Genomic DNA, 23,276 nt, shown 5'->3' on the forward strand with positions numbered 1-23,276 from the left:
GGGGATGGGTGGGGGTCTCAGGTGAGGCGGCTCAGGGCACTAAGGCTGTTTCACGAAGGGGTTCGGAAGCCTCGGCAGAAGGGGCTTTCACTGTTAGCAGGAGGAGAATGCTCTCAGCAGGGCCTCTAATCCGTCCTCCTACTTCCGTAGCAAAACATCCCAGTCTCATTAGAGTTAGAATTACCTTGGGTAACCGACTGTGAAGGAAAAGTAAATGACTGTAGACAGACCTATAAAACCAAGGAAATAATTAAATAGGTCCTTGTGGATAAGTAGCATTCCAGAAAACAGAGCAATGGTTGAGCCTATTTATTATTTGGTAGATGGCATTCTGACTTTATGGGAAGAATTAAAGCTGCTTATTACTTCTCCCATTTTCAGTATTGATCCTGGTACCGTAAAAAATAGTGCTTGGATTATGACGCCAACTGGTTCGTGGGAAGGCAGAAAGTACACAAACCGTCTATTTCACATATCCCTCCTGATGCAACAGCATCGCCCATCCTGCCTGTTTCACCCATGTTTAGATTTAGTTAAATTTAAAATGGATAAAACCCTAGAAGTATAGATTAAAAGACACCTTCTTGCTCTCTGATTCTAGCCCCCTACTTTCTGTTCTAGAATACAATTAATAAACGACTAAGCTTGGTGTTTGCAGCAATCGGTGGTTTTGCCGTCACTGTTTTTGTTTGAAGGCCACTCCAAGCTGTTTCTTCGCATACCCTGTAGTCAGGATGTGCAACTGTCAACACTAGTAGGTCTTATAATCAAATGTTCCCAACAGATTTTAAAAATAAATGGCTAATTCTATGACTGGCAGTATCAAGTTATGTATTTTATCAACAATAATTGATCAATTCTTATTCTTCACTGGATCTGTGAATGGAAGAGGAAAAACCATTACACAGTTGATAAGGAAACAAGGTCCTGTCCTGCAGGGCAGGGATGGATATTCGGATCATTGCAGTTTTCTCAGAAATAACACTGAGCCTCTCTCAAATGTGTTTATCAAACAAGTTGAATAAATTATCTGATCAGAATTAACAGCTTCACTTGACATCCATACAGCACTGAAGTGTTGCAAGTAATTGTGGTAGAGGGAATCTCCAACTGATAAAAATTCGAGATAGTTCAAACTATATAGTGATTTATTTTTTGTCAGTTTTGCTTCATTCTCTATCCCTTCCCCCAACTTTTCTCCAGTCTGTGGTAAAGACTCGCTAATACTTGCCCAATAATGGAATAACATTTGAAAGAATCCTCTTTCCTCCAGGTCTGCCATTTTTTTCAACTATCTGACTGTTGCCTCTCTCTATTTATCTTATATTTCATTTATCTTTTTACTACTGTGGCTACAATAGTACTACGAACAGTGAAAGAAGGTCACTAGAGCAGCCTTAGTATTGGCAAAACAGTTTGAGTGCTGGAGTAGTGGATTTGCTGTGTAAATTTGGATAACCTCAAGCTACTCTTATTCATAAGAAAAGTTGAACTGGCTCTTGGCTTACCAGGATCATAGAAACAGAAATCTGGCTTTAAGCATAGTTCACCAGAACTCAGGGGAAGCTGTTTGGGCTCAAACAGTTACTCATTGGTGTTAGCTTAGTGTCCGAGTATTATTTAATACAGCTATAGAGGATTTTTAAAAAGTAAATGTCAAATGGAGAAAGGATAGGTTCTTCTATTTCAATTGCTAGCTTTACCTTTGGATGTTCTAGGCTGGATCCACATCTCTCTGAATACGAGCCAATTACTTTTCCATCAGGAAATCTGGTATAGTAAAAACAACAACAAAAAAGATAAAACCACCAGGCTAGCCAGAAGGGCTTGTAATAACTTACCTCTGCTCCTTAATAAAATCCTGATATTTTCCCTTGAGGGAAATTACAATTTTACAGTATGAGAATCCATAAATTACATTTTAAAAACCACAGGTAAAATTCTGAGGGGATAGTTTTTTCTTTCTTATATGAACTTCCACTGGAAGAGAAAAGCCAAAGTCATTACTACCTTTTAAGAGAGCTGACCCTTGGTTGTTTTTTTTTATTTTGTGGTCATGAAAATGTCTGAATTTTTTTACTAAGCCTGCTCCATCTGATGATGGAATTTAAAAAAAAATTTAAAAATTATTTTACCTATATGTGATGCTGTTGCAATTACCAAAGTTTGTCCTTAATACCAGCCATTGTGAGATGTCCTACTGATTTCACAAGGATTAGTTATGTCAGTAATATTAAATGCATGCATTTATTACAACAGACAGTTTAAAATATTGTAGTAGATGAATTACTGTATGCCTTTAAGCACTTCTGCAGTTAATTTTATGCACTTCTTGCATTTTATGGTGTTTTGCTGCATATTGCATTTACAGGAAAGTCTATTGACAGGTTTTTTTCCCAAAGCTTCAGTGTGTGGATTCTGGTGATTCCTGAGGGACAAAAATATTAAATTCCTAGACCTAGTTAGTTGCAGAGAAAAGTTTGAACATCTGAAATATGACACCTATGGTAACTTGAAGCAATAAAAGAAACCTGAAGTTATTTTCTTAATCAACCTTTCAGTTGGTTTCCTAAGTATCAAAGACCTAACTTACTTTTTCTGAATGCAGTCTCAGTAACTCTGGGTTGTAAGAGATCAGAGGGAGTTTTGTGGAGATCAAGTAAAAATGAAGGGAAAAGAAAGATGAGACACCTGAGAATTATGCTAGTAAATTAAATTTACTGAGAGTATTCCTGGGTCTTGAAACCAGCTGACACAGAAAAGCTGGTTACTATGCCAGTAATCACTGTTATCCTGGGAAATTGGGTGGTTGCAGGCAAACTGTCTATTGGCAGCCTGCACTGGAACTTTCCAACTCCAGCAGGAATTCTTTGGGTAAGTTACTCAAGGCACATGAAAAAATCATGCCAAAAACACTAGCTAAAAAGCTAAAAGCTTACTAGCGTAGACAGTTGCGTTCCAACACTCAGAAAGAGCACTACACATTGCATAAAGAGCTAGTAGTTTGTGTCCAATATTAGGACTGCATGAAATATAGATATGAAATTTTAGATATACATAAAATAAACATATAAAAAATAAATGCTATAACAGCATTATAATGGGACAACAGCTCCTGTGGCTTCCTGCATATGTTACCGTTGCAAACACTATGTCTAGCCACACTGATTCAATTTTACATCATCACTGATTCTATTTTACATCATGTCCTTACGTTGGGTTCATCTAATGCTAAGTTTTCTTATTCACTATTGATCTCAGGCACTGCTCTTCTGCCCCAAGTTACAGCTAACAGTCCCCTGGCAAGGGAACCAGTTGCATTTTCACTGAAACAACCCACCGAGCACAGCACGGAGGCGAAACGCGAGATGCCTGCAGTGCACACGTTCCTTTTGTCACGTATCTTCTGACACTGCTTATAGCTCTGCCATGCTTTCAGAAAATCCTCTAACTCATTGCGTCATGACCACAGCGCACGCACAAGCTGGTTCAGCTGGCCCTTCTGCCATCCAGTAGAACAGCACCTTACATGAGCAAGGCTGGAATATACGGAGCTGATGACCAGTACCGATCAAGAGGCTCCACAATAAGTATAAGCTACAATAACATACAGAAACAGGGAATTTCCCCTGTCTAGGAAAACTCTGTTGGTGCAAAGTTAGCAAAAAAATGTATGCAAGGAGCACAGCTGGACTAGACAAATAAAACTGTTCCCATGCAGCTTCAACCAAATCCAACCTGCCTTGAACTATGTAGCTGCACTGGCTACTTGCAGTTGACCTATTCTATTATGTCCAGCCTCTGGAAGGTATTTTGAATGCACAGATCATGACCTCAGGCAGAGGAAACTTATTGCAGGAGACTACCAAACACTCCTTCTTGGTAACAGAAAATAGAAAGGAGAAGACTGGCTTGTGGAGAACTTGGTTCTTGGCCAAACTCGGCCATGATCATCTCCTGTAGCTGTTTCCAGATTAACAGAGTGAACACTGTCTCAGGGCACAAGAAATCCTTGAAGGCTTTGTGAACAATTGCTTCACATATTGCAGGCTGCGACAAATGTCTTGGACCCAAAGAAAGTCAAAAACCATTCTCGTATTTTGAAGCATTTTTCATCTCGAGGACAGAACATCAGGTTTGGGGAATTTACAAACCTGCCAGGTGGAACAGTCAAATTGATTTCCAGAAAAGTGTTTCGAGCAGGAGTCGTTCTATTTGTCAGATTTGGTAGTTCTCTCTGCTGACAGAGAAAATGTCAGGTGCGGTAGCACAAATCAAACTACCTCAAGTAATGTTTTCACGCATGTAACAAGAACAAAAGGGGTTTGTTAGTACCCTGGGCTCTCTGACATGTAACTGCCACAGCAGAGCTAAGCACGCTGGTTAGTGCTGAGACTGTGAGGCAGAAGCAATCGTATACAGGATTGAAAGTCACATTTCTAGTCCTGCTTGTGCCGTAAATCCTCCAAGGACTTCTGTGATTTTGTGAGTATCAATTACACATCTCTGCCCACACATTCAAGTAATATTGAGCTCATACTTCTGCTAACAACTGAAAGAGTCCTGCTGCTTTGGCCAGCACTGAAAGACCACTTCTTGTCCTCTGAAGCAACACCATATACGTTGCTCTGCTAAGTAACAAATCTGCTGTGTCTTTGATCAGAGCCTGCTTTGTTACTCAGAAAAAGCCAATGCAGTTTTCAAAAATCTGAACTAATCTCGCCACTTCACACAAGAGATTAAACTGGTACAGAAAAACAGTAAAAAAAATTGAATCCCTCAAAATTTCCACATCGCATCATGCAATGCTACTGTGAATAGGCTATATCATTTGTAAAGTACAATGATGTGAATGAAACTTAATTCCAGCTTAAAACTCCATACAGTCAAAATTGGTTTATATGTTTGCATTTTTATTTTTCCTCTTCACTCTCTTTTGCCCTAGTAATTTAGATAGTTTTGTTTCTTTTAACTTGTGGCATCTGTTAAAACATGGCAAAAATCAATTTCACTAGAATGACACAAATCACATGTGTGAAAAGGAAGCAGGAGAGAGAACTATTAAGCTCTAACTGACTTTTTTTTGTTTTACTGCCATCTGTATTGTAACAGCTTAATATCCTGCTCTTCACTGCAATAGGGAAATAAAAATAGCAAAACTATTAAGTGGAAAACTTCTTTGCAAACACAACTTCATAAGGATTACAATATTTGAGGAATACAGGACTTAAATTGTTTATCCAGCCAGCAAAATAAGTGGGGTTTTTTTGCTCATCCAAGTGCTTAAAGGTTGTATCCTCATCATTTTTATAACATGCACTCTAAGAGCTTACAAATATGGACCAAATACTTCCTCGAGGGAAGCACTGAGTTTTTGTAGACCAGTGAGAATTTTCTGAAATAAATCTTTGCTGCACGGCAAACTCTCAGATGTTGTTAGACAATTTTTAACGAAGCCCTTCTGCTACCTTCCAAGCTCCTTTCTTTTGTTGAGATTTAAAAATATCTTACACTATTTCTAAATTAGTCACACTTGATGCAATCACCAGGGGTTTCCTTGCAGATCTCTCAGAATAGGTTGCTTCACAGAAATGTTGACTTTATGAACTGTGAAAAGATTGGAGAAACTGACAAATTCGTCAAGCCTGAACTGGAATGTAAAGACAGCTTGTTTGATGCAGTAAATCATGTGAAAGCAATTTCCAAGGAGCCTTTTTGACAAGCTGTCAGGACATTGGTTGGACAAGCACCGGGTAGCGCTACTCAGGAGTGAAACAGTGACAATGGTGAGGAAACTCATGTCATTTCAGCTCTGTATTCCACTTCTTGAGAACCAGTTGTCATATGATAGAAAATATCCTTCCTGTCAAATTGATTTTATGTGCTAGGGCTCTACAAGCTGGCTGCTTAAATGGTGCACACTCACAAAGTGTAACTTCAGGCAAGAGAGCCTAAACTATGCAGGTTCCTCCTTTCCCAGCCAGGGGTGAGAGACAGGCTCTTCCACAGACTCCTTCAGAGATCTCGGGTGAGTCTCCTTTCATGAATTCACTCTAAAATGGCTTTTCTCCTGGGTTCTTGTCGACCCACTTTTCCAGCTTGTTGAGGTCTCCCCTCACCCTCCAAGCCAGTCATCTGTCACAACCCAAAGGGTTACCCAGTCTGTGGGTGTGTAGAGATCGTGACCGTGGGTTCTTAGGAGTCCGTAATAGACAAGGACATGGAGGCTTTTTCCTCTAAATTTCTCTACTTTCTTATGGATTACCACACGTACCACAAAAATCACCACTAGCCAGTATACATGTGATTAATAAAGATAAAATATAGAGAGAGATATCGAGCTATTACAAATTATTTTCAGCAATCAGTAATACACTATCAATCAATGGTATGGCACCAATCAATAATAGTAACAGTCAATAATAGCAGCAATCAATAGCATAGCAACAATTAATTGTATAGCAAGAATCAATAAAATAGTAACAACCAATATAATAGCAACAACCATTAACAGCAACAACCAAGTAGGTATGTAGTATTCAGATTACTAGAAACATCATTAGTGAAGCAAACTTACCAACAATATAACATTCATGCTCGTGTACTTATGAAAGACTACTTATATGGATATCTAATACCTGTATCAAGCAAACTGGACAGATTTCAGAAGGGGGCAAACCACCCCAGCGGGGGAACCAACCATCCCAGAGATGGGAGGACAAACTGAACCGACCCCAAAAGCGTGGGCCCCGAGGGGGACCAACAGAGTAACAGACAGAGTCTCACTGCAAAGATGATCCGTGTCATAGAGTCTGGAGTCAGGCAGGCATCCCCAGTGAGAGCCCAAGATCTTGTAGAAAGTTTGTGTGGAAAATTCAGCCTGTTTAGGAAAGGAAAAGTATGCGTGGCATGGGAAGTTCTCAGAGAGAGGCTCCATTTGGGGTAACATTAACTCATTTTTATATCGTAGAAACGTAAGAGGGCATAGGACGCCCCTACTTCGAGCAGCCAATAGGTGCAGTTTATTTTTATTTTTCACCTGGAACAGCCAACGGATGATCATGTTTTCTATTCTCTCAGACCAATTTTTATTTTTGCAGACTGTTTTCCTGTTCTTACAGTTAGAACAGCCAATAGCAGTTACTGATTCTTACTTTCTGAGGATGCTTCCCCTTTTTGTGGAAAATTGTGAACAGTTTTCAGCAGTATTTGAAAAGAGTGTAATTATTACTGCATTGATTTAAAGGACAAGCATTATGCCAGACTCATAGCCCTACCTGATGAGCTCTGGTGTTTCACAAGACCCACCAATAGCTGACATCCTTTGGCTTTTATAAGAGCCTTATAAAATTTTAAAGTCTACTGTAGGGATACTTCTCCTTAGCTATCAATAAACCTAAGACCTAATTGTTAGTCTCCCCTTTCTTGGAGTTCTTCACAATCCTAGTTTATGCCCTAAGGGAGATGGTATAGATTTACAGTAAGTTATAGATGTCTGGACAGATGGTAAAATGGTAAATGTAACTTCTATTGGGTTTATAGCCTTCTTTTTTCTCGTTCTGTTCCTTTTCTATCTTGCTTTCCATTTCAGTTCTTCATATCACCTTTCCCTGTTTTTCTATGTAGATATGCCTATGACAGTTAAATAATTCATATAAGGATGTTCATGACATTCCATAAATATCCATTAATTTCTGCAGCATCACTCTATATAGAGAGTCTCCATCAATTCTCAGATGGTTGCATGCAACACCTATTGATATCAGTGGAAGCTGTGCTCTGTCATACATTATCATTTGAGGCAGTGCTGATAAAATTTCCATTTTACCAGTACCACCTGATAAACATTTCCAGAACAATCTGACTCCTGACATCAATATAAGAAAGGAAGATTTTTAATATTTTGAGCAGTGTGTGATACTTTGTTTTGCAAGCACATCATGTGGGAATTTACTTTATATTTCAGTGATTATTAACTTTAGAGTTAATCAATGTCTTACGATTATGTTGCCTATGACCTTCACGATTGTCACGTCTGTATCTTCCCATTTGTGATATGTGCCAAACTGCAGTACCACTGTCCTAAGAAAACTCTGTAGAAAGCCCTCTCCATAGGGGCCAGAGGTGCTGACCCACAGAATACAGAAGCCCTCACCTCCTTGTTTTCTTCTTCTGATCCCAAGAGTTTCATGAAACTACTATGAAGAAGGGCAGATGAGAAAAAAGGCAGAGTTAATAGGTAGTGATGGCATTTTCAGAGTTTAAGAGATGTACAAAGTAATTATATTTAATCACTACTGTAGCCTCTTTTTGCCCCCCCCCCCCCCCTTTTTTTTAATAAATTATCTCTGTTTGTCATTTCTACTATCATTTAGCCAAATACACTAGCTGCAGGATATTTGAATCTTCTGGCATGGTTATTGAATATTTCTCCAGTGAAGGTAATGATCTACACTGTTCATTATTGATCCTTATTTTAAAATCTTGTCCACCACAGTTCATGCTTTCTGGCTTTTTTTCCCTCGACTTTTTCTCACACATAGAGACTGGCTTCTGTCAGACCAACAGGAAAATGGACAGATGACTCACCATGAAATTGGACTGCTGACCTTGGCAATGCTTAATTAGCTGCTGTGCTAAAACTACCTCTCATCAAGCTGACCTTATTACCTTGCTGGCCTTCTCTTGTCTTCTGCTGGTTGAAAGCACTTACTGTCAGCGCCTGTTCTCCTCACGACAATGTGGTATTAGTGTTTGATAAAGCTCCTCTTGCTACAGTAATAAACCTAATAAATAAGAATAAAATTTGCCTACCCTGAGAGAAATTTAGAGCTGGATGACATTACAAATGATAAATTATCTTCATCAGTGCATAGCAGTATCTGTTGAATAGACAGAGAAGCTAAAACTCCTGAAATCCTCACTGTTGTAAATACTTCAGAGAAAGATTCACATTTGAGAAGACATATTCAGGTATGTAGCGTTTGATCAATTGTAACGCTGTCCTGTGAACAGAATCACACAAAAGATTCACACAAAACCAGCAAAGATATACTCATATTCACCAAGGTTGAGAAAAATGTGATCTACATGACTCTTCCTAACGTGTCCTCTTGGAAAAATGTCCTGTTTTCTTAAAAAAATGCCATCTTGGACAACCTCTCTAAAGCTATAAATTATATCAACATTAATAATCATATGCAAATAAATTTACCTTCTCCTCTAAGAAAAGAATATTTGTATTAGCAAGAGTCGCAAGCTCCAAATTTGGTGTGCTATCGTGCTCCCTCATGCTTGACTGCTTTCTTAAAAATGCAGAAATCAGTATCAGGAACCCTTGTCTATATTCAGTTCAAATGCAGCATCCAACTGCAATTTTTCAAAATAATTAGATGCTTGGTCGAGCACCTAGTTTTAGTCAATTCAGTTGAATGCATGTGTAATTATGATGTATCAGAAAACAGTGTTTACAATGTTTATTCCTTTTTGCTACTAATCAAATTATCAAATAAATTTTAAATTTTATTTTTGACACCACTTAGCACTTCTTAGATTTTTATGAGTTATCTAAAAGATGACAATTAAACCAATAACACTAAAACACACAAACCACAAAACTGAATGGCACTGTCAATATACAAAAAAGAACAAAGAACTAATGCGGCATGAAAATGTGGCAATGAACAATCATGCAAGTTTGTGTAAAATGAAACTAAAAGACAGTTTTTAAGCATGTATTAACCATATCCAATCAAATAAAGTGAACATATACTAAGCCACAAAAAAGCAACAAATTGTAAATATTTATTTCACAGTCTGCATATGAACAGACTTCCATCCTTGAGTAGTGATTGCTTTGGGTTCACATAAAGAGCTTAGAATAATGCTGTCTTAACTGAGAATAATACATCTTTAAGAAGTGAATAAATTTAAAGTAAGTAAAAGTTTCATACCAAATCTTATAGAACCATAGAGAAATAGAGTTGAAATGACCTTCAGAACATATCTTATCCATCCATCTACTCTGAGACAGATCAGCTAGTTAAACTAAATATTTTATTAACCTGGTCCAAAAAAATCCATTCAGTAATGCAGATTTCAGAAAAATTATTCCATGCCTCAACATTTTTTCTGTTTTTTTTTTCAGAAAGTCTGTCCTATTGTCTAATAAGAATAATTCATTTCGGAATTTAAGCTTATTACTTTGTCTCCTATGTACCACGGACACACAAAACCAATTATTTCTTCTTTGCTTCTGTTTTTTTATATACCACATGACTCCACATGAGAAAAACATACTCTTGACTTTAGGCTAAATAACCCCAGGTCTTTCCATCCATCTTTGGAGGTCATGTTTCCTAAGCCTTTCATCATTCTTGCTGATGTCCTTCAGAACCTCTCCAACTGACCTATGTTTTTCTTGGTTTAATGACAGAAGCTGAACACATTACTTCAGCTTATCAGAGCTCTTGAACAGAAAGGTTATTTTATGTATCTCACAGGTTATGCCATTTGTTCTTGTTCAGAACAGAATGACATGGCTGACTCACAATCAGCTTGTGAGTCATTCAGTTTTTCTCTGAAGACCTGCCACTTAGCCCATTGTTTACCCTCATGTATTTATGCAGTTGACTACTTTCGCTTAAGTGCAGTGTCTTTTGCTTGTCCCCGTTGACTGCATCTTACTTTCTTAAAACCATTTTTTTCAGTTTGACAGAATATTTTTGTAGTACAACAAAGAATCGACACCCTCAGTATCTGATATTATTTAAGAGTCTTTCTTTAGATTACTGTGTTTCCCAGGTGTGCTATATTTTAGAGACCACAGCAACAACTCCATTGCCAAGATTGTAGGAACATACCAACGTATCCTCATAATTCTGGAGGTCGTGAATATCTGTTGTAACACTTTTATGGAAATTTTGCTCATGCAGGACCTATCCAGAGCTCAGCAGTCTGTTAAATAAGGTCTTAACACAGCTGAAGAACAGCTACTTCCACAAAATTCCATGTGGCTTTAAGTCCCATTGAAGTCCACAAGATGCAAGACACCAAGTACCACACAGGTGCACTCAAAAAAAATGTGGCCAGTAATGGATGAAATCACAAGCACTCTTGAGTTAAGCAAACTCTAGAAGTAAAGATGAGTGCAAAATCATCACTAAACTGTTATACCAAATAGTATCACAGAGGTCAGAAGTTTTTCCTGTGCTTCCCCCTTATTCAGTTACTGAAGGACACTTTTTCATTTCAGTCATAGTGAAAAAACAAATGGCATATTTTGCTTAAGTTTGAATATTTTGGCTGTTTCCAAACATAAAAAAATGTTTATGTTTACTATGTTTTGGAAAATGCTGCTTCTGTTTTTCTGTAATACAGAAGCTTCAAAAAATAATCATCTAGCCTAATAAAATAAACAAATGAAAATGTTTGGAAGATTAAAGACAACCATCTTCAAAGTTATAAAAGTATTGAAATAAGGTGGTCTGTCATTCATGGTAGAACAACTTCAGTTTTTCACAGAAAACTGAAGCTAAAGAGGTTAAGAGCACTGGATGCCCGATGCTTTAGCTTCAGGGTACTGAAAAAGACTTAAAGCCTTTTGAGTTAAAACCTGAATTAAGGACCTCTTAGAAAATATTCAGGATATCTCAGGATAGGAGGTGAACATGACTGGTGATAAAGTCATTCTATTTAAGCCACGGGTCTTTCCCCTCCTTTATTTACTTAGTTTTGATTTTCATTTAATTTTCATTTTACTTTTATCTTACTGAAAGCCAAAAGAAACACAGAAATAAAAAAAAATAAATACATTGATGCAAAGTCAAAGTGAGAATTAAATATAAAAAGGCAGGAAAAAAAGATATAGATGTGTATATATATATATATATATAGAATAATCCCACCACAGTCCATGAAGATCGAATTATCAGAATTGAGCCCTAAGAGCTAAAGTTTTTTTGAGAAAAAGAACAAATGCTTTTTGTGCTTTTGGGGTATCTCATATGTGCCAAAAAGTCTCGGTTTTCTTAAATTATCATTCATTCTATGCATCGAAGTTTTCTCCACGTTGGAGAATGCAATGATATCTAGAAAACTGGCACCATTATTACACTAGTGAAAGCTAAGTGTAGCTCTTCAGGAACACCTCTTCCGAAGTCTCCTTTTACTTCCTGATGTATTGTTTGGTTTCAAAGTAAGTGTCTCACTACATTATGAATTAACTCCAGCTCTAATTGTCTCAGTGTATTTTGACTATAAACCTAGCAGGGTGGTGACGGGCTTTTTTGTTCGCCGTGGCATTGTTAAACAGGAAAGGATTCCAGTTCTTGATGGCATCAATAGATTTCACTGGGAGGACAATGATGCCTGTGATAATAACCATAGTTAGACTTTCATTCCTGAAACTGAAGAACTTGAATTTTCCAAATAAACTGGTTCATAAAGAATTCTATTTAAAAAATCAGAAAAAAATTTCTCAGTTTTTAGTATATATCATAGAAAAGCAATTGCTTCAGTTAATGAAAATAACAGAGCGAGAAAAACGTTACCATTTTACAAGTAATACTTAAATAACTCTTATAGAAATAGTTCTATTTATCTGTCCTCACACAATTGCACCCTTTAATAAGCTCTTTTAATGACTTTCTTGAAAATATATGGCTAGGTTCTTGTTGACTGTTGTCTACAACTGCAGCACACTTACCAAAATTCACATGCAATGAATGGACATACAAACAAATGCTCCAACATCAAGTACAAGCACTTAAAAGATTGAACACCTCAGTGATGCCATTTTGGTTTTAATTACCATGTACCTATGAATGTTGTACTTTTCTTGCAGAAATATCTTAAGATATTCCTGTTTTTATTCCTGTGTTTGCAATGAAAGAAAAGATCCAGTGCTTCTGAAGTCTTGGGGTTTGTTTTCATTATCTTACTCCCAGGATATGTGTCACACTAACGCATCAACTCCTTAGGAAATTATATAAATTAGATTTATTTTTGCAGTAGCCTTCTTAGCCAGTATAAGCTTATCAGCATCGGTGAAGGGAGCACAAAATTCTGTAGCTAGTCAGACAGCTAAGGTTTTATAATAAAGACCAGTATTTCAACATTCTTAGAACTAGGGAGTATTTCATTTAAAATATAGAAAAACTACTACACAAAAAGATAACAAATATCCACTATTGTTGATTTCTACAGAAGGTTTTTGGGTAGCTGACTCATTAGAAAATAAAATCCTATTGCTAAGCAAATTAGCTAAGAACATAACCACAGAGCAAGCACACTTATTGAGCATATTAAATTTAGAAAAGAAAAATGTCTTGTTTTAAAGAAAGAAACAGACTTAATACTGGCAAATAAAAACCTATCTGCAGTATCTGTGATGATTCAATGAATAGGAAACCCCTGAACCCAATGGAAAGACTAACATTGACTTCAAACAGCTTTGTGTCAGGTTCCAAAATTTACACTGACTGTAATAACTCTTTATATTCTATTAGCATCTGTCTTATTAATGCTCAAAACCCCAGTAAGTTTTGAAGTAGCCAGTAGGCACAAGAACTATTCCTTTGTGAAAGACTCCACGTATCATATATCAACTTCTTTTACAAGAAAACTTGGAGATTTTCAGACATATTTTAGAGTTGCTGAACTACTGAATTGCCACAAGCAGAGGTGTCTCCAGAATCACCATAGTGGAGACCTTCTGCACTCCCTTGCCTACATTCAGTCTCTTGCTTTTCCCAGGATCCTCTCCCATTTCTTTTCCTTATCCTCTAAATATAGGAAAAACTTGTCTCTTGCCCAGAATGAGTCTTTCTTCACCCACTACTCCTTTGCTGATTTATTTAAAGCTGGCTTCTTCTGGTCAGGGAGTCTAGTCATGAATCTGCTCTGTGAGCAAGCTACTGAAAATAGCAGCAACAGTCTGTGAAAGTGTTCCACTGCTATCATATAACTTGTACAATCTATAACCTATAATATTTGGTCTCATAAAAGGTTTATCCTCCCCTGCAAATCTTGCGTCTTAAATTATCATAATGTACCCATTAAATACTTATCAAATGTATGTTATTTTTATTTTTACATAAGCTATATCCATGTAAGTGAGCTTCAAATACATAGAACACTAATATCATACAAATAATGGAGAATTAATTATTTTAGTACTTCATATATACTTATTTAAAGAACACTCTAATTCTGGCCTCTGCATTTCAGGTTTGCTATCAGTGATAACAAAAAAACTCGTGGATCTGACTGTACTTTACAGAAGGAAAATCATTTAAGCACAGCACTTTGTAGTGAGAAGCATGCCATAATCATATGATTTCTTATTGATTCATTGCACATAAACCATGTATATAAGGATGCCATTAGTCAAAATGCATTCTTGGAAAGCATCTAGAAATTATTAAACATATATACTGTAATAATTTCAGTAATTTAATAAATCTGGATTTTTAATTTCTATTAGCCTATCAGTTCTAACAAGCAACACATCATTTTGGATATACTGCAAAGGATCTCTGCCCCGTAACTGACTGAATTTGGCCTGTACCCATAAAAGTCTACTATAAAATCAAGTACTGTCATCAAAGCAAATTTAAAGGAGTAGAAAAGGGCTGCCTTTAGCTGTGGAGGTATTTGGAAATAGTTTTACAATAGCTCTCACATGAAAGCTGATCCTTTTTGAGAGCTGCATGATTTAGAATCTGAGTATATACTTCGTATTTAACATTGTATCAGCAGCCTGTGAAATGTCTCCTGCTGAACTTGGAAAACCTTATACTAGGACAGCTGCTAACGTAGATAGCCTGTATTCCTATAGGACAATTCTCCTGCTGTTGTTCACTAAGATATGGGAGGAAAATAAGGTTGAACCGATAGAGTTTTCAGTATTGCTTATGGACTTGACTGCCATTGCAACGTCTGTTTTTCGAAACACATTTGAAAATCTTGCCCAGTATTTTCAAATGGATCCAAAAATTTGAAAAAAAACCAGGAGCTTGAGGCTAGCTTCCTGAACCCCTAGTAAGTTTCCTGCCTCATTAACAAAACAGTCTTCAGGAGCTCCTGCGACTAGCTATTGCTTTAATGTATAAGGCTTCTATTTCTGAAAACTTTGATTCAATGTCTTACGTTACATGTATTTTCAGTGCACAGGGGGAAGTTTTGGTCTTGTTGAAGTGAATGGAACATTTTAATTATTTTCAGTGGGATCAGAATTTCAGTTGTATTTGGGACTTTCAAACTGGTTAGAAGCACTGGCAACTGCTACCTGTAGACCTTCTTTGCAACCCCCCCATTTCAAAACACAAGTTCAAGCATTAAGGCTACCATGTTGTTATTTATTTATGAACTTTCATTTAGCAGTAAAAGCTTTAAATAGGATTTATTGAAAGGCATACAGCAAAACAATGTTAAGATCTGAATTCTGGGTTTTTTTGGGGGATGGTTGGTTTCTTTTTTCCTCTGCAGAGGTATTTTCTACTATGGTACGTACAAATTGCAGCACATTTCAAGATTACTGCATGTAGCATGAGAACATACTGTATATACTTACTGAACATTAAAAATCACCTTCTGATGTAATTCAATATATTGCTCATCTAACTTCTCATATTGACTGTAATATTCTACTGGCAGAAACTGGATAATTTCTTGAAGAAAAATGAATAACTGAAGAGAAAGATGACTATCATTAAAAAAAAAAAACAGTATTAGAAATTAAAGAAAACTGTATTTCAGGCTAAATTTCTAACAGACCCAACAACTGTTCTGTCAACACATAAAACTGGGATCTATCTTCTTTAATCAAAATTCTGCTTAAATACAGCTTTGCTTTCATTCTTCTCTTTTGATTACATCCAGGACAGCACATACAAAACTCACAGTCCTCTAGGTTTGAGATGACTTTATAAAATAATTTAATAGTAAATTTAGAAAAGGTAGCTGGGGACAGAGGCAGCAAAAGATGAGAGAAGTAAGATGAGAAGATCAAGTAACCATTTAAATTACTCAAGAGTGCAGATTTTAATTTAATTCATCTATAATGTATAAGCTTTCCATGATTTCACTTCACCATAATTACAATTGCTAAGCAGATCTTTTACAGACATGAAAAAAGCAGCAGAAGAGAAGCCCATCAGCGGGTTAAAGCAGAATACCCTCACTTTGCACTCTTTCAAATCTTCCAGAGGTCTTTTTTTAGTCAATAAGGGGCTCTAAAAATGTTTCATTCCTGATTGTATCCTTCACCGCTTTATCATTTTTTTTTCTAATGATAAATTTTTAATTGTGATCAAAACTGTTGTTTTCAAAATGTAGATTTAAAAATAGAGGTTGTAAGAGAGGACAGACAATATTCGACCAGACATGCTTGCTTGACAGAGCTTAATAGTCTAAAATAAGCTTGATTTCTCCAAACCTTTTGATGGCAACAAAGGACATGGGCAAGTGACACCAATCTCCTCAGTCTATCTGCTCTGCTGTAGTTGGCTCTTCAGATGGCCACATCATCAGTCCTCCAGGTAACCAGGCGTGCTTAAATTGCAGGCTCCATCTTAGTTCTGACTGTGGGTTATTTTTATCATGCCTGTATAACAAGATCCTAATAATGTTTTTGCTTATAACCAAGCATGCTACATTAATACCCAATGGAAGGTACAAGGATTAGATTTTGTTGAGAAGAGTGATGATCAAAAAAAAGAAACCTGTTCCAGAAAAGGTTGTCTACAATGAAAATGAGGAGAAAACATAAATGTCAGTGAATTCCCCTCCAGAGGCTTCCTGAACGTGGATGGATTTAAATTCCGATTTTTGAATCGAATTCAAAGTGTGACTAAAACACTTCAGAGACTTAACTAAATAGTTCCAAAATAGGGGGAGGGTTGTGAAGGAAAAGATTTAAAGGTAGAGGAAGGAGAAAATTATTTCCAGTGGGACTTTTTAAAAAGCCACTAAGTGACGAGAAACAAGAAAAGGAAAGCTGTCCCAGATATCCAGGACTGCAGAGATGAGAAAGGGGAGAGAGCGAGAGTAGGCTGGCAGACGACTTATCTCTGAGGTACTGGAGGGAGAAAGCTGGAATCTCTAAAGGCCGAAGCCTTGCTGTCGCGATGTTGAGCCGTGTTTGCTGCAATTCTGGGTTGGCAAGCACTGCGAGCGGCATCCTGGCGTGCGTCAACTTGCAGCATCCAAACACCAGCGAGCCTGAGGGACCCCGTCCCTCTGACAGCGATGAATACTGGTTTTCAAAGCCTGGCCTGATGCCTCCTGCCGTGGAAACAGCAAACACACACCGGCAGGCAGCAGGTTCCGCCCCCCGCCCCGTATTTTTTAACCTTCTACAGGTGACAGCTTTTAAGTGCGCCCCAACCGGGTCGCGGCATCCCCGTATCGCCGGCTGCCCAGCACCGGACCGGGCCCTGCCGGCACCGGGCCCCCCCTTCCGAGAGGGCTGGGAGACGGCGCTGACCCCGCGCCTTCCCCCCTCCCCTCCCCTCCCCTCCCCTTCCCTCCCCTCCCCGGCGGCCCGAGCGGAGGTGGGGGAAGGCCGGGAGGAAGCCGCCCTCGGGGCCGGGGCCGGGGCCGGCACCGGCACGGCGGCTGGCGGGCCTCGCCGCCCCACCGCGGGGCAGGGGGCCGGGCCCGGCGGCCGGCCCTTCCCTGTCCGGCCTCTGCCCGGGCAGCCGGGGAGGGCAGCGCCTTCCGCCCCCGCAGAGCGCATGCTCGCTCCGCCCCCTGGCAGGGCCAACGGCCGGCCGGGCGGGCGCAGTGGCTGGTGCCGTCGCTGCGCATGCGCGGGCCGCCCGGGCATGCTCGGTGGGCGGCAGGCGAGCAGTGCGGGCGGAAGTGAGCTTGGTGGTCGTGGTGGCCGCGGCGGCGGTTGTGGGTCCGCGCCCCGCGCTCGGAGACAGGTACCGGCGGGCCTGCGGGCCGCTCTCCGCGGCCCCGGCGGCCGCTCTACAGGAGCGAGGCGTGGCGGGATGCTCTGCTCCTTCCGTAGGGCTGAGGGCAGGGGGCGGGCGGTCCGGCGGTGGAAGAGAAAGGGGGTCTCTCGTAGCTCGGAGACCCCGCCGCCTCGACTTGGCCTCGGGGCCGTCGCCGCCGCCCCGGCGAGCTGAGCCGGTGCCATTGCCTTGGGCCGCCCCGGCGCTTTGCCAGGCTGTGCTTTGCACTGTGAGACCTTCAGTCGTGGCTTGCGCCGTCCTTCCTTCCCTCCCTGAGCTACCGTGCACATGGTCTCTGCTACGGGAATTGAGTCCCCGCCTTGACAAACACAGCGCTTTCCGCATTAGAAATGACCTGACCTTCCCTTCCCTTTCCTTTGCAGGCACCGAGTGTACTGAGAAGAAAGTTTTGTTGTTAATACGCCTGTGCTAACACATCTAAGCTCTTAAGCTTTAAAGGCCTCAGCTTCTTGTAATTGCTGGATTGGCTCTCTGAAGGGATTGCAGTTCACCTCCTGGAAGGATCTGCTTTGTAGCACTCTCTTCCTGAGGTCTGTTTTGCAGTGGGTGACTGCTTTCTAGAGCTGAAATGTGGTTGAGATAATGGCAGTGTAAGAATCCATTTTCCTCAGGTAACGCTTGATTGTGGCCTCCTTTGCACAATATCAGATTAGTAAATTTTAACCTGAAATTAGTAAAGGAGATTTTGGGTTGCGTTCGGGCTTTTTGAGACTTCTAGTTGTGTTCTAGTGAAAATAAGTACCAGCTGTGGTATTAAGAGTATGAATAGCCTAGGACTTATTTCTAGAAGATAAGTGCCTGAAGATCTGCAGCAACAGCAGCTGAAGCCTTGCAGATAAGGGAATGAGATGTGTCACGCTGCTGACTCAGTTTCTCCTTCTGTTTTAGTTAGCTGACATAGTGTTTTCTCCTCCTGAGAATTCTCAAGAAAATCATAAGTTACAAGATTAGACTATTACAAAAATTGTAGACTACAGGTCTTGTTCTTTATGAATGGCCCTCTTGATTTCATTAAGACTGCTGTATGACAAAAGTTTTCTCTTGTGAATGATTGCAGGTTGAGTTTGCGGTAGTTCTGTACTGTCTGCTTTGTTCAATGGTGTGAATGTTCATTCTTATGAGAAAATTTCGCATAAACTATACAAAGAGTGTATGGCTGTGTCTACATATGTGTGTGCATTTAAAGTGAGACATTACCTATTTCATGATTGTTTTAACTTGCGCAGTTAGCCCAAATATTGCACTGCCTAGTGTTTGTGTTTACAGGGGCTTCAGTTAGCCACCATTTTGACTGACTAAATCAATAAGGTGCTGATGCTTTTGGCTATTCCTTCATTCTTCATGAAACTTTGGTGAGGTTTCCTCCAGAGGTCTACACAATCATGTGTTTTATTCTTTGATCTGGAGAATGAGTTTACATGTCTCTTCAAGTAGCATCTGCTTTGCTAGATAAGGAATCTCCTCATGCCTCTGACTGCTACAGCTTCCTTTTCCCAAACTGACATTAATCCCCTTTATGTCATTTTCATGTGTCACTGAAGTATTTCTGGGTTGTAGAGAAAGGAGTAATCTTTCCAATTTAACCCTCACTTCTTGTGTTTTCTTTGCTTTTCTGCTCCAAATCTAATCTCTCATTAGTTCTTGAAGAAAAGTTGTGTTCTAGAGGAGGCTACAGAAGAATAGTCCATTTGTTGTAGTAAGAACTAGAGTAGTTCGTTCATATTTTAAATTTCTTGGCAGTATGAACTAAAAGTGGTAAAGCTTGTCTTGCATCTTACTTGTAATTTAGGGTGCTATTAGGGGCTCAGGCTTTTTTGTTGTTTTTTTTTTTTAATTTATTTTTGCCTTTTACATACGCCTCGATGATTTTCTTTGGAAGGAAATAGCAGAATTGTAATGTTTTAGAGAACTAGACATGATGGAAGAAAAATATGGTGGATTTATCCATCAAATAAAGACAATAGGGAAAAGTCTTGCTTTGTGATCTCTTTGTCCTTTTCCATAAAATGCTTGTTTCTTTTGATCTGGGAGGAAAAAACCCAAGATATTAACTCTGACTGTCATTACCCTGTTTTCCTTACATTACTTTTCCTCATGTGGCCTCGGATATATGAGGTCTATGGGACATCACTCCATTACTAGTAAAATGAGTTTTCTTCGGATTTGTTATAATCTGTGAAAGTTCAGTTGATCTTCACTGAATCCTAGAGGTTCTCCTTGTTCAAAAGAATTCAGTAACTTGTATATTCAGAAAGTACATGGAGTGATTTCTGGTTCTAACAGGAGGTTGACTTGGTCCATCAGTCATGGCTAATAAGATATTTTCCACGGCCAGAACATTCCCTGGGGCTTTAGACTATTATAAGTCATGTTGGTATCTTTAGTTTAACATTGACAGCCTGTGAGAACATTTTTGCATACTGAGCTTGCTACCTGCAGCTTTTTGTACTGAAATCTTTTAGAAACTTTGTACTGCTTCACTATGTTAATTGCTAAACAAAATTTGGCTATTTAATATTGCTTAGAGAAGCATGGAGGAAGGGGAGGAACAGTGATGAATTGTCTTGATGATAAGAACAAATTTGCCTTTCCTATGTGGCTTATTTTTCTTTTGTTCCTGTCTTTCAGTCACGTTGCGCTGGTGTTCGTGTCAAAGGTTCTGTATTGTTTGTGGCTGTGTGGTGGTAACTTCACTTGCAACTACAGCCTCTGGTTTCTTAATGATTTTCAGTGTGCACTGAAGGGTGATACAGCTAATCAGAGAGTTTAAATTCTGGTGGGTTTTTTTCCAAACATAATTTAAGATTTTTATTTTTTTTTAATTATAATGAAAGTTTAAAAAACCTAGTGAAAAAAGATGCAAGGCTTTCACAAAAAGACTTTAATGGTCAGGTTCTTCCTACTACACTATTTTTCAGTGCAAAGCTCAAAAATTACAGTCTTTAAACCTCTTGTAGAGCCACTGTCTGATTCTGTAAGTGCATAAGACTTTGGGTGTATACTTTGTCTTAAACTCTGAAGTTACCAGGCTCTCAGAGCTTGTATCTGAGGTGTGCTGCACCTAAATTGAAATGCTAATTATTTTGCTTTCTGTGTGAGCTGATGAAAAGACTGTGAGCCTGAAAGCTTTTCCTGTTTCTTGTGCATGCACCACAGACCATACCTAGCTGCCCAGTTCAGGTCTGTGGATGTTTAAACTGTCAAGCTGCAAGTGAGAAAGGTGAGGTAAAGTCCTTCAGATATATTATAGGAATGTTTGTCTTGCATCTGGACCTAGAGATAGAGCCATTCTGTGACTGCAATATTTTGATGGAATAAAGTCCTCATTCCAGAACAAAAAAAATCTACAATGACTGCTTATTTCTGTTGAATGTTAACCCTTGCTCAAAACCATTTCTACTAGGGAATTGTTTTCTGGTGTACTGTGGTTTAAGATGGTTTTTATGCTTTTGGAATACATGTTAATACTCTGTAGGCAATAAAGATAAAACTACTGTGTTGTAGTAGATTGTTCCACTGTCAGAAATTTAAGGCCTAGAAAATTCATAGGTAGAAAATCAAGGATAGGGCAGAGCAACACATAAAAGTTCAGTGTATAGTCATCCTCAGTGTTATATTTCACTTGCTTAAGCAAGTGATATATATCGCCTTCTCTTCCAGGGTGTTACTTGTGGGTTCTCATACAGTGTACATCCTTTCATATAATTTTTTTCTTGTTAAAATTATTAAGCTTTTTCGTCACTCTCCATATTTTTGTCACTTTCAGCCACTGGAAGGCAAAAGGTATTTGTAGTTCACTGCCTTTTTCCTTCTACTCTGTGTGTGTGTTGTGTGTCCCTCCTGTTCCAGGAGTGTCCCATGATGCTGTCTACCTTTCTTGCACCCTCTTTATTTTTTAACCACCCATCCTTATGAATAGCTCTGTTTACGCCACATACAGACTTCTTGAGCAGCAGACTCAAGTTGGAATGACTCTTGTCAGTGTTATGAAGTCAGCCTTTTGAGAACAACAAAGATACTTGACAGACTTATTTTCGCTTAGCTGCTATTCAGGAGAGCTGTCAACACCAAGGACAGCACTAAAGATAGCTTCATGTACATTTGGGAAGCCAGCGCTGTTATGAGTTTGGTTTTGAAAATTTACTTTTATAGCTCTGAGAGCTGGATACTCATGTCTTTGTTTTTTAATTGCAGAGAACAAGAATCTGGGAGCTTCAGTGGTTAGCAGTTAAAATGCATGACCTTCGTTTCGTATGTACAGAGGTTTAAGATCTGGGGGAAAAAAAAAAAAAAAATCTTGTTTTCTACCTGAATGTTATTTACACAAATGTCCTAAATTGTAGGATTCTACAGTCAGTAAGTAAGTAATATGGGCAGATCCCACTGCATCAGCCTACTTATGGCTCTTTTTTAGAAATTTTCCTTTGTAACCTTGAAGGCACATGTGGAATATTTGTCCCATTGAAATAAATGGCAGAGGCTCTTTTTAAATAAAAGCAAGGAAGCTGCAGAATTTGTGGGTAGTTATCAGAGAAAGATGAGTTTTTAAACCCCAGTTCCTTCCTTTGTTTTGTTTTAACAATGATGCTTGAATTGTAACAAAATGCATGTTAGACATCTTTGTGGGGAAAAAAAAAAAATCCCAGAAAAGTCTATTTAATTGCTCAAGTACTGTAACAGACAGAAATTAAAAAAAAAAAAGAAAAGTGTTCATCCGTTATATTGTACATCTCCCTAGCTGATTATAGTGTTGCTGGATGAAGATCAATATTGCTGATTAACTTTGAAAGTTGACTGTTTATAGGTGGAATAGATCAGCTTCTCATCCTGCTGGAATATACTGTGAACTAGATACTGTGAAAAGCTTTGTGAGACTTCTAGTTGCTCTTTTCACTTGAAAAAAGGCTTGAAATCCTAGTAAGCTAATGATAATGCTCTTCTGGTTCATGTTTGAAAACGTACAGATAAAGGCATCATTTTTAGCATCAGTTAGTGATATTTTATAGAAATTCTAACTCCTAATATTTCACTAGTTAAAGCAGTCAACAGAGATGGAACAGCATCTGTGTCTCTGCACCAGGCTTTTGCTTCTCTTTCAGCTCAAGTAGAGATTGAAATCTGTCTCGTGTTGTACCTCCCAGCTCTGTGCTGTGGTGGGTTGACCCTGGCTGGATGCCAGGTGCCCACCAAAGCTGCTCTGTCACCCCTTCCTCAACTGGACAGGGGAGAAAATACAACAAAAAGCTCATGGGTCGAGATAAGGAGAGGGAGATCACTCGCCAATTACCATCA

The 23,276-nt window shown here is 38.9% G+C and overlaps 1 protein-coding gene across 6 annotated transcripts in view; it reads left to right on the top strand.

Annotated features, from left to right (window-relative positions):
- The first annotated feature begins 17,827 nt into the window (after positions 1–17,827).
- POT1 (protection of telomeres 1) overlaps positions 17,828–23,276 on the top strand; it is an 83,236-nt gene continuing 77,787 nt past the window's right edge. For 2 of the 6 annotated variants that reach the window (XM_049813914.1, XM_049813916.1), the window contains exon 1: positions 17,828–17,930. In XM_049813914.1, coding sequence (XP_049669871.1) covers positions 17,829–17,930 — 102 coding nt within the window. In that variant the 5' untranslated portion in view covers position 17,828. Of the gene's footprint in view, positions 17,931–18,346; positions 18,515–18,584; positions 18,596–23,276 lie in introns of those variants that run through there. The other 4 variants (XM_049813909.1, XM_049813910.1, XM_049813915.1 and 1 more) reach the window with 4 other exon arrangements.

Source organism: Accipiter gentilis, chromosome 11 (assembly GCF_929443795.1).
Source record: "Accipiter gentilis chromosome 11, bAccGen1.1, whole genome shotgun sequence".
Taxonomy (NCBI): Eukaryota; Metazoa; Chordata; class Aves; order Accipitriformes; family Accipitridae; genus Astur; species Astur gentilis.